A 15,729-nucleotide genomic window follows, 5' to 3' on the forward strand; every position below is an offset into this window, starting at 1 on the left:
GGGGTTTATTCCAGGAATTCAAAAATCTATCATAGTAACACCCAAAGAAGAAAAACCACATGACCATATCAATAAAGAAAAAAGCATTTAAAATACATCCAAAACAATAATTTAAAAAAAAAAACCTCTCAGGAAACTAGATGTTAACTTTCTCAACCTGAGAAAGGGCATCTACAAACAGACTTACAGCTAACATCATATTTAATGAAGAAAGACTGCATGCTTTTCTCCTAAGATTAGGAACAAGGGAAGGATATCTACTTTTACTATTCCTATTCAACATAGTACTAAGAGTCTTAGTGCAATAGGGCAAGAAAAAGAAATACAAATATGCAAATTGTAAAGGAAGAAATATAGCTGTCTTTATTCACAGAAGACATATTTATAGATCCAAAGAATTCCAGAGAAGCTACAGAAATACCCTTAGAACTAATGAATTTAGCAAAGTCAGATACTAGGTCAATCTACAAACACCAATCATACTTTGAATGAACAATTGGAAACAAACAATTTTTAAATAATCATATCTACAATAGCTCCAAATAATGAAATAGTTGGATATAAATCTAACAAAACATGTCTAAGATCTGCATGCTGAAACTAACAAAATGCTGATGAAAGAAATTGAAGAATGTATGTCAACTATAACTAAAAAAAAAAAATCAAAGAAGACTAAATCATTAGAAAGACATGCTGTGTTCCTGGGTTAGAAGACTCAAAATAGTAAAGATGCCAATTCTCTCCAAATTATTCTACAGATTTAAAGCAATTTCAGTTAAAATTGCAGCAGAATTTTTTGTAGATATAGTCAAGCTGATTCTAAAATTTATATGGAATGCTAAAAGAACTAAAATATCTAAAACATTTTTAAAAAGAAATAAAAGAAATTTTAAGGCTAATGTATAGTGATATAGATCAGATCAGATCAGTGATTTCCTGGAGATGGGAGCAGGCATACAGAGGAACCAAAGGAAAGGATTACAAAGGGATACAGGGCAAGTCTTGGGGTAGTGGATAGATTCATTATCTTGCTGGTGGAAACAAACTTATTAAATTGTGGACTTTAAGTATGTATAGGTCAATTATAACTCAATAAAGCTATTTTAAAAATATTCTTTCCAAAGTAATATATTACTTTTATATCTACTAGGTGGCAGTTGGAACCATGGATGTTGCCAAAGTGTTTAATTCACATCCTCTAGCAATATTTTATTTTTAAAATAACATATAGGAAGAGGAAGATGAAGGTAGGTTACCATTGCAGCACATTTTATAAGATTATGATGAAAATAAAAAGGAACATAATTGTAGTAAATCTTTACCAGATTGCTTTTTATTAGTTTGAAGCTTTGGGTATAGTATGAAATGCAGAATAAAGAACAGGTACAGTCTCTTCCCTCTGCCGCTGTCCACCAGCAATTTTTGTAAAGATCAAGAGGCTGGTTGACAGTTGAACAATTCTTGACATTTTTATAGTACCTTTGCAGAAGGCCTTATAGTATGTTATCAAACCCACCTGCCACTCCTTGTTAAAAATCTCTACATTTAAAAAAGAGTAAATAAAAATGTAATTCTGTTATAACATCATTGCTTCATTTTTTGATAACTAGATTGAAATGTCAGCTCCAGAATTTTCTAGCTGTCTGCAACGTTTCCTCCAGTAGGAAAGAAGGCCTATCACTTAGCCTACATAAGGATAGGGAGGAATTCCTTTGACCCCCAGGCCAGTTATCTGTTAAAAAAAGAAAAGAGAGAAACTGTGATAAAAAGTAATCCACAGGTATTTTTCAAAAGCACTTTTATGATTCACATTATATATTTAACCACCTATTATTCTTATTTTATTCCCTATCACAAAAAGGAATTACTTGATTAGGTATTTATGATCTAACCCAATTTTCCACACAGATAATAATCTAACTAGCAACCATTTACAGCTAACTGGGATTTAAAGCTGAATTCATTTCTATCATTTCACAGCTATTAAGAAAGGGATTTGAACCAAATGATTTCTAAATTTCTTTTCAGCTCAAAAGGTCTATACTTTTTATCAGTATTTGTTTTGTTGCAAAAAAGTTAAAAACCTGAAAATATTCTTGTGACATCAAAACAATCAACTAATTTATTTATTTATTCATTCATTCATTCATTCATTCATTATATATTTTTATTGATTTCAGAGAGGAAGGGAGAGGGAGAGATAGAAACATCAATGATGCGAGAGAATCATTGATTGGCTGCCTCCTGCACGATCCCCCCCACTGGGGATTGAACCCATAACCCGGGTATGTGCCCTGAGGGCATGTGCCCTGACTGGGAATCAAACTGGGAATCCAACCGTGACCCCCTGGTTCATAGGTTGATGCTCAACCATTGAGCCACGCTGGCCGGGCCAATCAACTGATCTTATAAACATGTTTCAAATACTGGTTTTCCAAGGCCATTCTACTGATTTATAGAATTTCAGCAAACACTACTGAAGTAAAAATTATTTTTAAGGAGTCTAAAAATATTGTCCTGGACTTCAGATAACTTTCAGTCTAGAAAATCTAAGTAAAATGTTTTTCAGTGTAGCATGATGAGCTTAAAATGCTAAATGGAATTGTGTCTCGGGAGTATGAAAAAGCACCGATCACTTGATTATACTTAACTGAGGATCTCCCACCTCATCCTTAAGGAAAAGAAATAGCCACATCACCTTGAAAATTCCACCAGCTTTAGGTTGCCGCAAAAGACCCTCAGGGTCTATTCCATCCCGGGCACAGGTCACGTACATTTCAGAGTAATCCTTCCCTCCAAAGCAACATGAGGTTGTTTTATCAACAGGCAACTTCACAGTTTGGAGTCTTTTCCCTGGAGCACCAAATATATTATTTAAAGTCTACTTCTAGCAAATTTCCAACCTGCAAAAGCTTTCAGGACCCTTTACAGAGTAATAGAAGAGTTTAAAGAAGATGGTGTAGGTCACATTTCAACCATGTATTGCACCTGCCTTCCCTGACAATTTATTTGCATAGGACTTATCTGCATAGGAAAAGAAGTTCTGACTATAAATTTGGGGCTATATATTTGGACTTTATTTCTAAAATCATCCAATGGACACCTGTGAATATAGGGTGTCCCCCCCCCCCAATGTATACACACACTTTGAATAATTATCAAGGCAGTGTTTACTAAAATATATTTTATTTTCAAAATTGAGCTATCAGGTCCTAGCTCGTTTTGCTCAGTGGATAGAGCATTGGCCTGCGGATTGAAGGGTCCCAGGTTTGATTCCGGTCAAGGGCACATACCCGGGTTGCAGGCTCAATCCCCGGTAGGGGTGTGCAGGAGGCAGCCAATCAATGATTCTCTCTCATCATTGATGTTTCTATTTCTCTCTCACTCCCTTTCTGAAATGAATAAAAAATATATTTTAAAAAGTTGAGCTATCATCTGTTATAGTGTGTATTAATTTGGGGGGATACCCTACCCTGTATATTGCTGTCTAACTTTATTAATGATAAATTTTCCCCAGTCCCTAGTGTCTGGTGTTTTCTAGACACGACGGGGATTTTCCATTGTGCTGTGAGCCTACCTGTCTCAGGATCTAAACGAATCACTCTTCCTCCATTGTAACAGGCCACCCAGAGCTTCCCCTCAGCATCAATACACATTCCATCTGGGATTTGTTCATCTTTCTCCAGCTTGTAAACACTTCTGCGGTTGGCTACGGTTTGAAAAAAAAAAAACACACACACACACACACACCCCAAAACAACAAGCTACTCAATACTAAGCATCAAACAATGAGCAATCAAGTGAGTATAAATACTGATCACGTCTGCTTATCTGGGTTCTGGTGTATGGGAACCACAGGTGGGATGGTTCAAAAGGATTCCTAACTCTAAACAATGACCACAAATGTGATGGGTACCCCTCAACAAAGGATTTTTACCACATGATTTGGGGTGGATTCATCCTCTAGTTTGGGTGCAGACATGTCTGTAGAAGCTTTCACAGGAGAGAAAAAAGAGAGCAGAATTCTTTCTTAAAAATTGATTTCAGAGAGGAAGGGAGAGGGAGAGAGAGAGATAGAAACATCAATGAGGAGAGAGAATCATTGATCAGCTGCCTCCTGCACACTCCCTACTGGCATGTGTCCTTGACTGAGCCCCCAACCCAGGCATGTGTCCTTGACTGAGAATCAAACTGTGACCTCCTGGTACATGGGTCAATGCTCAACCACTGAGCCATGCTGGCCAGGCAGGAAATAGAATTCTTAATAAAATACCAATATGCCCTAGCCAGTTTGGCTCAATGGACAGAGCATTGGCCTGCAGACTGAAGGGTCCCGGGTTTGATTCCAGTCAAGGGCACATGCCCAGGTTGCCAGCTTGATCCCCAGTAGGAGGCTTGTAGGAGGCACCCAATCAATGATTCTCTCTCATCATTGATGTTTCTATCTCTCTCTCCCTCTCCCTTCCTCTCTGAAATCAATATATATATATATATATATAATACCAATAGATATTTTTAAGGCTGACCTGAATTGAACCCCTGCATGACCACCTCAGATATATAGGGTGTCCCAAAATATGTATACATGCATTTTGAATAATTATAAAGGCAGTGTTTATTAAAATACATTTCATTGCCCTAACTGGTTTGGCTCAGTGGGTAGAGCAGCAGCCTGCAGACTGAAGGGTCCCAGGTTCGATTCCGGTCAAGGGCATGTACCTTGGTTGCGGGCACATCCCCAGTAGGGGGTGTGCAGGAGGCAGCTGATCGATGTTTCTAACTCTCTATCCCTCTCCCTTCCTCTCTGTAAAAAAATCAATAAAATATATATTAAAAAATAAAACACATTACATTTACAAAATTGAGCTATCAGCTGTTAAAGTGTGTATACATTTTTTGGGACACCCTGTACTTCAGCCTGTGGTTAGACCTTTGTAGTTTTACTTACAAAAATGCCTACTTTGATTAACCCCAAGATCTAAAAGGCAACTCAATGGTGCCACGTGACCATTCATTCACAAAAACTAGTACAATGTATGAGTTCTGTTTCTGCCTGACTAATGCTTCATAATCACCTTATCAAAATGAAATATTAGAAGAGTTTTTTTTTCTGAAAGGAGGGGTATTCTGAAATCAACTAGCTGGTCTTAAAGGGGGGAATTAGAGTATCCAAAAAACATCAAAATCCAGAGAAACTTTACACTCCAAAATGCAGGACATTACAGTGACAAAAGTGAGGTATAATGGAAAAAATAGTAAAACCATGCATAAGTAAGATGGGTACAAACAGTCATAAAAAGAGCACTAAATATTTGAAAACAACACATTTGTACTGAAATGCTTCACCTCTGATTAAATCTACACAAGAATCTTGTGATATTTTTCAAGTAATTTTTTAATTATTGGTTTTGCTCTTGTGGCTTGGCACCTTTCATGAAACAGTTTCAAGTAATCCCTTCTAAATTCTTCTCAATAATTACTTCCTCCCAGTTTCCAACTATGGCTCATTTAGAGCCCATTGATGGACTTGAACAATCTGTAACTACTTTTTTAAAAAAACTTTTCCATTAAAAAAAAATCCTCACCCAAGGATATATATGTATTGATTTTTAGAGAGAGAGGGAGGGAGAGATAGAGATAGAGGTAGAGGTAGAGGTAGAGGTAGAGGTAGAGGTAGAGGTAGAGATAGAAATGGGATAGAGAGAGTTAGAGATAGAGATATAGAGATAGAGATAGAAAGATTGATGTGTGAGAGAAATATTGATCAGTTGCTCCCATATGCTCCTGATCGGGGATCGAACCCACAAACTAGGTATGTGCCCTGACTTGGAATTAAACCTGAAACCTTTTGGTGTATGAGATGACACTCCAACCACCCGAGCCACCCAGACAGGGCTACTTTTCCATTTTGAAAGGTTGTTAGTCTCTGAGCACTTGCCTATTGTTAACTAAAGTACAAATAAGAAATATTAATATATTAACCCCAAACTCTAATTTTCTGTTCTTTTAATCATTCCACTGTATATTATTTGCCTTTAGGCACCTTCTGGTAGAAGAGAATACACCCTACAGTAAACCTCTTTCTAGTGATGGTGGCAAGAAAGAGGATTAAAGAGCTATCCATATTATGCCAACTGTGGCTTGACTGTGGCATCATAGTCAAGTCTGTGTAATCATTACCATACTGGGATAATATCATTGGACAGCTCTCTATTTGACAAAGTAAGGATCTTTACCCATGGGTGGAGGGACAGGCAGCTACTAATGATATACATATGAAAAAATATGAGCAGTATTAAGAAAAATAAAGAAAAAGTACATACAGATCTTTCCTGTCTGCACGTCATAGTCAAAAGCATCCACGGAGTAGGACAGGCTGTCTATGTAATAGAAGATTTTGTGGTCCAGGGACCAATCCAAGCCATTGGAGATGTCCACCTGGTCAAAGTACTTTTCCACATGGTGGTCAGGAAAGAGGCAGTACAGGGATCCTTGGCACCGCTCCAGAACTCCTGGGGCTGTTTCTTCAGCCATGGTGCCTACAAAAACCAAAGACCGCTGAGCTCAGCCCCACAGCATCTTGCCCATGGCGGCACTATCTTTTCTTACCAGGGTTCCTTCTCATGATTAAATCAAGGAATTTATACAATCCCAATCTGGGTCTTATATTTTTTAAAAATGACAACTACCGCCCAGCTGGGGTGGCTTAGTGATTGAGCGTTGACCTATGAACCAGAAGGTCACGGTCAGGGCCCATGCCCATGCTGCAGGCTCAATCCCCAGTAGGGGGCGTGCAGAAAGCAGCTGAACAGTGATTCTCATCATTGATGTTTCTCTGTCTCCCTCTCCCTTCCTCTCTGAAATTGATAAAAAAAAAATATGAAAAGAAAAAATGACAACTACCTTGCTTGTAGTGCAGATCAAAACTACACAGGTCCTAGTTCCAGATAAGAAGGAGTCCATCCGCACCAATCTCATTTTCTTCCACTGAGCACAACTATACAACTTGGTCAAAATGCAAGGCATAGCTGTTTGAGAACTCAGAAAAGTAAAGATGAGGAAGCTCAGAGAAGAGCACCAGAATTTGCAGTACCACTTAGTTGGTGTGGAGTTCTCCATTTTATCCTCCAGGATGCCCCAGCATCCTGCAACTGAATATAGTACAGCCTGGAACTTGGAGTGAGTACTGTGGGGCAGACAGATCCAAGAAAAACCCTCTAGTTGTGGCTCCAGGATCAGAAAACTCCTGAGGTTCAGAGGAGTAGAAGAAATACCCTGGTTGCCGGGGTTCTTTTTCCCCAGCCTTACAAAGGGTCCAGCATTCTGGAGATAGGGGCTGCGCGTAGATGATTAAGAAGGAGTCCAAGGACGAAAGATAGTTTTGAAAGGCATTGGGGGTCAGAGGAGCTTCCAGCTGAAGGAGCTAGAAGACTCTCCCTTGACCAAGGACCCGTGCTTTTATTAAACACAATCTGTCCCAAGGCAAGGTGGAAATATACACTTCAAAGGGTATGGTGTCAAAGGGTTTACAGAGATTGTCAGTTTGGGGAATAGCCTAGAGCTGTTCAGGTGTTTGGCCAACAGGAGGCAATAAAATGCCCAGAGCTGTCTAGCAGTTAACAATCCTATTCAGGTTTGGGGGAAGTGCCCTTTAGCCGTTTCCAACAGGTAAACTACAGGTGACTCAACCCTGTTGAGCTCCCCAAGCTTCACCAACCTTTTGGTAAAACTCTTGTAATTATTACACGCTGGAATTGGTTCTCAGCACCTGGTTATTTTTCAAATTGAATTTATTGGGGTGACATTGGCCAATAAAATCATACAGGTTTCATGTCTACAACTCTGCAACACATCATGTGTATACTGTATTGTGTGTTCACCACCCCAAGTCAAGTCTCCTTCCATTACCATTTATCCCCACTTTCCCTTCTTCTAACTCCCCCTACTCCTCTCCTTCTGGCAATTTCCACTCCCTTTTCTCCATCCTCTCACGCATCGATCCCCAGGCAATTCTTCAGCAAGGGTAGCAACAGTAGAGTGTGTCCAGCAACAGAAAACTACAGGAATCAAATCTCGGAGGGAAGGGAACATTCTGCTCCATTTGGTGAAGTCACAGCTCCAAAAGGGCAGAGCCCAACATGATTGCTCTCTGTCCTCCTGCCATTTGACCTTGGAGGGAGCACAATCATAGATATGGGTGGTTTCAGGCTGGAGGAATGAAAGGAGAGCTCCAGCAAGCTGGAACGTACCCAGAGAGAGTGAAGAGGGATGTTGCACAGGAATGCAACCCCACAAAACTGTCTGTGATCTGGACTCATATTCTACTTGTACAGGCATGGATATGATTCCAATGAGCATACCAAACACTGAGAGTGGTGCTGTGGGTAGAATTCATTCTAAGTCTCAGACTGACCACCGAGTGGCATGCATGTGGGACAAAACCTAACGGCACCTAAGAGAAAGCAGGTTGGAACTTGTGGTCTGAGGTCTGAGCCTAAACATACAGATTACTTACTAAAACAAATATATAAACATTCTTTATAGGATTTAAACAAGACTCAGGGTCTCATAACATAATAGTAAAAATGGCCAGGATACTGTCCAAAATTACTTGGCAACACAAAGAAGCATGAAAATCTCAACTTGTATAGGAAAAGAAGCAACAGACGCAGAAAGCAAAATGGCACAGATGTTGGAATTATTTAACAAAGATTAAAACAGCTCTTACGAGCAATTTGTAAACCGTCTTGAAATAAAACTCAAAATAGAAAGTATCAACAAAGAAATAGAAGACATAAAGGATAATCAAATGAAAATTTTAGAAGTGAAAAAAATAAAATAACTGAACTAAAAAAATTTCACTGGATGGACCTGACAGAAGAAAAGAGATGACAGAGGAAAGAGTCAGCGTACATTTTTTTTATGATAACATCTTTATTTTTCCCCGATTTTTTTTATTAAGGTATTATATGTGTACATATCTTACCATTGCCCACCCCCAACATTATGTTAAGGCAACAGAAATTTATTTGAATCTGACCAAGAGAGATAATAAAGATTGAAAAAAGCCCTAACCGGTTTGGCTCAGTGGATAGAGCGTCGGCCTGTGGACTCAAGGGTCCCAGGATCGATTCCGATCAAGGGCATGTACCTTGGTTGCAGGCACATCCCCAGTAGGGGGTGTGCAGGAGGCAGCTGATCGGTGTTTCTCTCTCGTTGATGTTTCTGACTCTCTTTCCCTCTCCCTTCCTCTCTGTAAAAATCAATAAAATATATTTTTAAAAAAGATTGAAAAAAATGTACAGAGCTTTAGGGACCTGTAGAACAACAACAAAAGAGCTAACATACTGGATTCCCAGAGAAGAGGAAAAAGAATACAAGGCCAGAAAATATTTTAAGAAGTAATGGCTCAAAACTCCTCAAATTTGGTGAAAAGCACAAAACTATAAATCCAAGAAGCTGAGCAAACCCCAAACAGGATAAGCCCAAAGAAACCTATACCTAGATACATCATAGTCAAATTTCTGAAAACTAAATTAAAATAGAAATTCTTGAGATTAATGAAAGAAAAATCACATATTAAATATGGGGGGGGGATGATTTCAATGACCATACATTTTTCTTTTTCTTTTTTTATTAAATGTATTTCTTTATTGATTTCAGAGAGTAAGGGAGAAGGAGAGAGAGATAGAAACATCAATGATGAGAGAGAATCATTGACTGGCTGCCTCCTGCATGCCCCCCACTAGGGATCGAGCCCGCAACCCAGGCATGTGCCCTTGACCGGAATCGAACCTGGGACCCTTCAGTCCACAGGCTGACGCTCTATCCACTGAGCCAAGCCAGCTAGGGCAACCATACTTTTTTCATGAGAAGCCATGGAGGTCAGAATGAAGTGACATTTTAAATTTGCTGAAAGAAAAATAAAGTGTCAACCTGAAATTCTCTCTTCACTGAAAATATCCTTTAAGAATGAGGGGGAAATAAAGACATTCTCATATAAAGTAAAACGAAGAGAATTCATAGCTAGTAGACCTACACTAAAATAATTGCTAAAGGAAATTCTTTAGACAGAAGGGAAATGATAGCAAAAGGAAGTATGAAACACAAGAAGTATTTTAGTAGTAAAGGCACATGATATATGCAACTTACTTTCAAATGATTCTGGAGAAAAATGTTTATATGTAGAGAGAGTAAATGGAACAAAATGTTGACAATAGGTACATTCAGATAAATGGAACACAGGTGTTTGTACAATTCTTACTTTTTTTCTGTAAATTTGAAATGATTTCTCATTTAAACATCAACAACAAAGCTTATCTATTTAAAACTTATTTAAGCCATAAAATTACCATACAGCCGAAACCGGTTTGGCTCAGTGGATAGAGCGTCGGCCTGCGGACTGAAAGGTCTCAGGTTTGATTCCGGTCAAGGGCATGTACCTTGGTTGCGGGCACATCCCCAGTGGGAGGTGTGCAGGAGGCAGCTGATCGATGTTTCTCTCTCATCCATGTTTCTAGGTCTCTATCCCTCTCCCTTCCTCTCTGTGAAAAATCAATAAAATATATTTTAAAAAATTACCATACAAATTTTAGTCTCTGTTAGAGACAGAAGCTGAAAGAATATCTGAAATTTTTCTCATGGGATTTTTTTTTTTTTTTTAGTGATACAAATGACTCAAGTTAATAAAAGAACCCAAGACACTTTTACCACTAAAGCAGTGAGATTTTTTTTTTTTTTATCAGTGTTGTGCTTTTTTGCCAAACTCAGTAAGTAGGTGCTAAAGATAAACCGTACCAGCAAAGTATCTCCCAGCGGGATCCACCTTCCCATCATTGAATCGATTGTTTTTCTTGTCTTTATCTATGGTGGCCAGGACAATGGCTGACTGATCTTCCCAGTCCAAAGCACAGAACTTCGTTCCGACTGTGGCGACATAGCCTCCCAGCTGGCGGAGGGCCACGGAGCTGACCGGGGCGTCTGCAGAGGCAAAAGCAACAGTCAGGATGCGGCACGCAGCCCAGGGGCCGAGCAGCGCGCTGAGCCTATCGTGCCACCTGCCGTCTGCAAGAGGAATTGCAGCTCTTTCGACAAGGGCGTGCTCTCTTCCTTCTGTTGACCAATGAAGGCTACAGAAGCCCGGGATACTTGTCGCTAATAAACTCCAGGCACCGTTCTGGACAGCAGGCACAGGGAGGTGAGTGAAATCCAACTCTATTGGAAGCTCCCGGTCTAGCAGAGAAGTAGAACCACAGCTGCCACCACACATTGGGGCAGGCGCCACATCAAGTTCAGAGGAGGGATTGCTAACTGTGTGGGTGGGGTGGGGAGGGGGGAGGCACCCAAGCAGTTGTCACAGAACCAGAGATGCTGAATTTGTCTGCTGTCCAGGAAATGCAGAGACACGCTGGGTAGTTTCAGCAACCAGGCCTTGTGACATTCTTCTCTCCCTCCAGTACAGGACTGTCCTTTTAAGGGGCCCTATTTCATTAAAAATTACATAAAAATTTAAACTTGGCCCTGACCGGTTTGGCTCAGTGGATAGAGTGTCGGCCTGCGGACTGAAAGGTCCCAGGTTCGATTCCGGTCAGGGGCATGTACCTTGGTTGCGGGCACATCCCCAGTGGGGATTGTGCAGGAGGCAGCTGATCGATGTTTCTCTTTCATCGATGTTTCTAACTCTCTATCCCTCTCCCTTCCTCTCTGCAAAAAAAAAAAAAAAAAAAAATCAATAAAATATTTTTTAAAAATTTAAACTTTATTTAAATTAAATAATTTAGATAGCAGTCTCCAGCCTCCAATGCCCTTATCTGAAGGCGTTAAGGAAAGATCCGATAGCACCTCATTATTGGAACAAAATGGGGAATGCTGCCCCTCATTCACAGAGGAAGAGGGAAGTATTGGCCATCCAGAATGTACTCCTGGGTCAAAGTGGGAGAACGACAGCCCTGGCTGATATTTCCCAGTGGGTAGAGCATCGCCCCTCTCACCGAAGGGTCACAGGTTCGATTCCTGGTCTAGGGCATGAACCTGGGTTGCAGGTTTGATCCCTAGCTCTGGTCAGGGTCTGTGCGGGAGGCAACCAATCGATGTGTCTCACATTGATATTTCATTCTCTTTCCCTCTTCCTCCCTCCTTCCCTCATTCCCTCCCTCCCTTCCTTCCTTCCTTCCTTCCTCCCTCCCTCCCTCCCTCCCTCCCTCCCTCCCTCCCTCCCTCCCTTCCTTCCTTCCTTCCTTCCTCCCTCCCTCCCTCCCTCCCTCCCTTCCTTCCTTCCTTCCTCCCTCCCTCCCTCCCTCCCTCCCTCCCTTCCTTCCTTCCTCCCTTCCTCCCTCCTTCTCTCCCTCCCTCCCTCCCTCCCTCCCTCCCTCCCTCCCTCCCTCTCTTCCTTCCCTCCCTCTTTCCTTCCTTCCTCTCTCTCTAAAAATCAATGGTAGCAAAAACCGGTTTGGCTCAGTGGCTAGAGCGTCGGCCTGCAGACTCAAGGGTCCCAGGTTCGATTCCGGTCAAGGGCATGTACCTTGGTTGCGGGCACATCCCCAGTAGGGGGGTGTGCAGGAGGCAGCTGATCGATGTTTCTCTCTCATCGATGTTTCTAACTCTCTATCCCTCTCTCTTCCTCTCTGTAAAAAATCAATAAAATATATTTAAAAATAAATAAATAAATAAATAAATAAAAATCAATGGTGTGGATTAGCAAAAGTGGAGGACACAGACAGCTTGACAATCCAAGTTTTAAAGCATATTCGGCCTTAACACGAAGGTCCCGGGGGAATGACACTCGAAGTGACCTCCCTTCCCCAGAGAAAAGATGGCTGGCTGGGCGGATCTGAGCCCGGCCTGCATCCTCACCCAAAGTCACTCGATGAACTTGCTTGCTGAGCGAATCCCACCGGCAAAGCCTCTTTGAAGGAATATCGACGAAGAGCAGAGAGTTGGACGCTTCCTCCCACACCGGAGACTCACCGCACCGGCAGCTCTCCGGCAGGACACACTCAATCGTAATGGAACCCATGGCCATGGGGATCTATGGAGGGCGACAGACACAAAATGGCATGTGATCTATGGAGGGCGACAGACACAAAATGGCATGTGATCTCACGGAGCGAATTCAGTGCAGCATCCAGCTTGAGAGCCTGGTAAGCTCCCAATACAGATTGAGTTGTTTTTATTAGAACTAGCAAGGCTGGGCGCACTTTCCCAAAATCAGAACAAAATCTGTAACGTGGCCGGAGGAGATGCGTCTGAAAAAGAACTAAGAGCTGATAGGTGATAGCATGAGACATCTTCATTCAACTTACCAGGGCTTTTTGTCAAGCGATCTTTTATTTTTTTTTTAAATATACTGAGTGGCCAGATGATGATGATCTCTGAACGCATAATAATCTGGCCACTCAGTGTATATCCTATATAATAAAAGGCTAATATGCAAACTGTCCCCTCCACCAGGAGTTCGACCAGCAGGCAGGCCGGCCAACCACCTATGTCCCCTCCCCCTGGCCAGGCTGGCCGGACCCCACCCATGCACGAATTCATGCACCAGGCCTCTAATACACACACACACACACACACACACACACACACACACACATACTGAGTGGCCAGATTATTATTATGCGTTCAGAGAGCATAATAATCTGGCCACTCAGTGTATATTTTTATTGATTTCAGAGAGGAAGAGAGGGGGACAGAGAGATAGAAACATCCATGATGAGAGAGAATCACCAATTGGCTGCCTCCTGCACACCTCCCACTGGGGATCGAGCCCACACCTGGGCATGTGCCCTGACCAGGAATTGAATCATGACCTCTTGGTTCATAGGTTAACGCTCAACCACTGAGCAATACTGGCCAGGCCAAGTAGAGAGAGAGAGAGAGAGAGAGAGAGAGAGAGAGAGAGAGAGAGAGACACTCCAACATCCACACCTAGGTATTGGTGACCCTCAGAGAGCCAGCTCAGAGGTGGCAAGGTTGCTCTTCATGCCAGACCCAGCCGCTAAGGCGGACAGGGGGTGGGGTTGGGGGGGGGAGAGGGGAGCGCCCTCACCGCTGGCTCCTCTGGGCGCCTGCAGGTCACCTTTGCCTGCTGCCTTCCCATGCGTTGATGCTGATTCACTCCCCTGACCACTCCAAGGCCAGAGCCTTCCCACTTGGCATTTTTTCTGAGCTGCATTTTAAAACGTGTTCATCGCTGGTAACACCCTCCATCAGAACTAACATCCATTTCCAGGTTCAGGCAGTGGAAGGGGTGGGCAAGGGGACACCATCCGGGCACCCTTGTGGGAACTGGCAGCCCTCGGCTATTTCTTGCCGCCTAGGAAGGCACCGTGCCAGCTGGGCGAGGAGTCCTGAAGTCCGCGGGCAGGGACATTCTATGCTGGGACTTCAGGCCAGAGACTTGGACGGACCATCAGGGAGAAGAAAAATCAGAAAAGGAAAAACATGACCTAAGAAACCCATGTGGGAGAGGAAAAACAGGCAACTTTCAAGAGCCTTCTCTCTCCCAAACTCTGTCCTGATGACCCAAATCGCCTGATCTTCATCCTTCCCCTGGGTACCTATCTGCTTTGAAGTAAGTGGTCTCACACATGGATGAGCACATTAATGATGGGGGGAGGGACATTATCTTTGGTTTCATATTTCCTTCAGTAAACTGCATTAAAAACGTTGTTGTTGTTGTTAATCCTCACCCAAGGATATTTTTTAAAAATATATATTTTATTGATTTTTTTACAGAGAGGAAGGGAGAGGGAGAGAGAGTCAGAAACATTGATGAGAGAGAAACATCAATCAGCTGCCTCCTGCACCCCCCCCCCCCCACTGGGGATGTGCCTGCAACCAAGGTACATGCCCTTGGCCGGAATCAAACCTGGGGCCCTAACTGGTTTGGCTCAGTGGATAGAGCATTGGCCTGCGGACTGAAGGGTCCCAGGTTCGATTCCTGTCAAGGGCATGTACCTTGGTTGCGGGCATATCCCCAGTGGGAGGTGTGCAGGAGGCAGCTGATTGATGTTTCTCTCTCCTCAATATTTCCAACTCTCTGTTCCTCTCCCTTCTTCTCTGTAAAAAATCAATAAAAAATATTAAAAAACAAAAACAAAAACCTGGGACCCTTCAGTTCGCAGGCCAACGCTCTAGCTACTGAGCCAAACCGGCTAGGGCCCAAGGATATTTTTCCATTGATTCTTAGAGAGAGTAGAAGGGAGAGGAGAGAGACACAGAGAGAAACATCAGTGTGAGAGACACACTGATTGGCTGCCTCCCCAGGGGGATTGAACCTGCAACTGATACATGCCCTTGATCGGAATTGAACCCAGGACCCTTCAGTCCTTGGGCTGACACTCTATCCACTGAGCCAAACTGGTCAGGGAAAACTGCATTTTTTTTTTTTTAAAGAAACAGCGCAGGTCAAATAGGCCTCAATACCACCTGCGGCTCAGCCTTTGCAATCCTCCGTGACGGTTAGAGCTGGCCCGGCCCCAAGGCGGCCCGCTATGTGTCTGAGCTAAAGCCCCACCAGACGGGGGGGGGGGGGGGGGCCTGGGAGCTGAGGGTCGAGCCCACCTGGTGTCTCCGAGGGTCCAGTCGGTGCCCTTCCTGCCGCCCTGGTGGGAGACCAGCCTGAGCCGGCTCAGCTCGCCTGTCGCCCCGACCTTTCTTCCCCAGCGAGGGGGTGGGGAGGCGGGCGGGTGACTTCTGGGTGGCTCAAAGGTCAGGCCGTGGAGGGGT

General features: G+C 42.8%; 1 protein-coding gene across 3 annotated transcripts; it reads right to left on the reverse strand.

Annotated features, from left to right (window-relative positions):
• Nucleotides 1-1,083: 1,083 nt before the first annotated feature.
• RGN (regucalcin) lies at nt 1,084-15,645 on the reverse strand. Of its 3 annotated transcripts, XM_079764970.1 has the most exons (7): nt 15,565-15,645; nt 12,853-13,027; nt 10,798-10,980; nt 6,324-6,539; nt 3,578-3,709; nt 2,699-2,853; nt 1,084-1,732 (listed from the first exon to the last, which is right to left on the reverse strand). In XM_079764970.1, the coding sequence occupies exons 2-7, from the start codon at nt 13,019-13,021 to the stop codon at nt 1,682-1,684; spliced, it is 906 nt and encodes a 301-aa protein (XP_079621096.1). In that variant the 5' UTR covers nt 13,022-13,027; nt 15,565-15,645; the 3' UTR covers nt 1,084-1,681. The 3 variants fall into 3 exon arrangements, with proteins under 3 accessions (XP_079621096.1, XP_079621098.1, XP_079621097.1); XM_079764972.1 differs by lacking the exon at nt 6,324-6,539; XM_079764971.1 differs by lacking the exon at nt 2,699-2,853.
• Nucleotides 15,646-15,729: the final 84 nt, after the last annotated feature.

Source organism: Cnephaeus nilssonii, assembly GCF_951640355.1.
Source record: "Cnephaeus nilssonii genome assembly, chromosome: X".
Lineage (NCBI taxonomy): Eukaryota > Metazoa > Chordata > Mammalia > Chiroptera > Vespertilionidae > Cnephaeus > Cnephaeus nilssonii.

Excerpts from the sequence above, each read along its gene's own strand:
- RGN (XM_079764970.1), bottom strand. The coding sequence starts at position 13,021 with ATGGCCATGGGTTCCATTACGATTGAGTGTGTCCTGCCGGAGAGCTGC. Across the intron at positions 3,710-6,323 it reads CGTGCAGACAGGAAAGATCT|CCAACCGCAGAAGTGTTTAC; the intron begins GTATGTACTTTT and ends TTCAAACCGTAG. Across the intron at positions 1,733-2,698 it reads AAGCTGGTGGAATTTTCAAG|ATAACTGGCCTGGGGGTCAA; the intron begins GTGATGTGGCTA and ends TTTTTTTAACAG.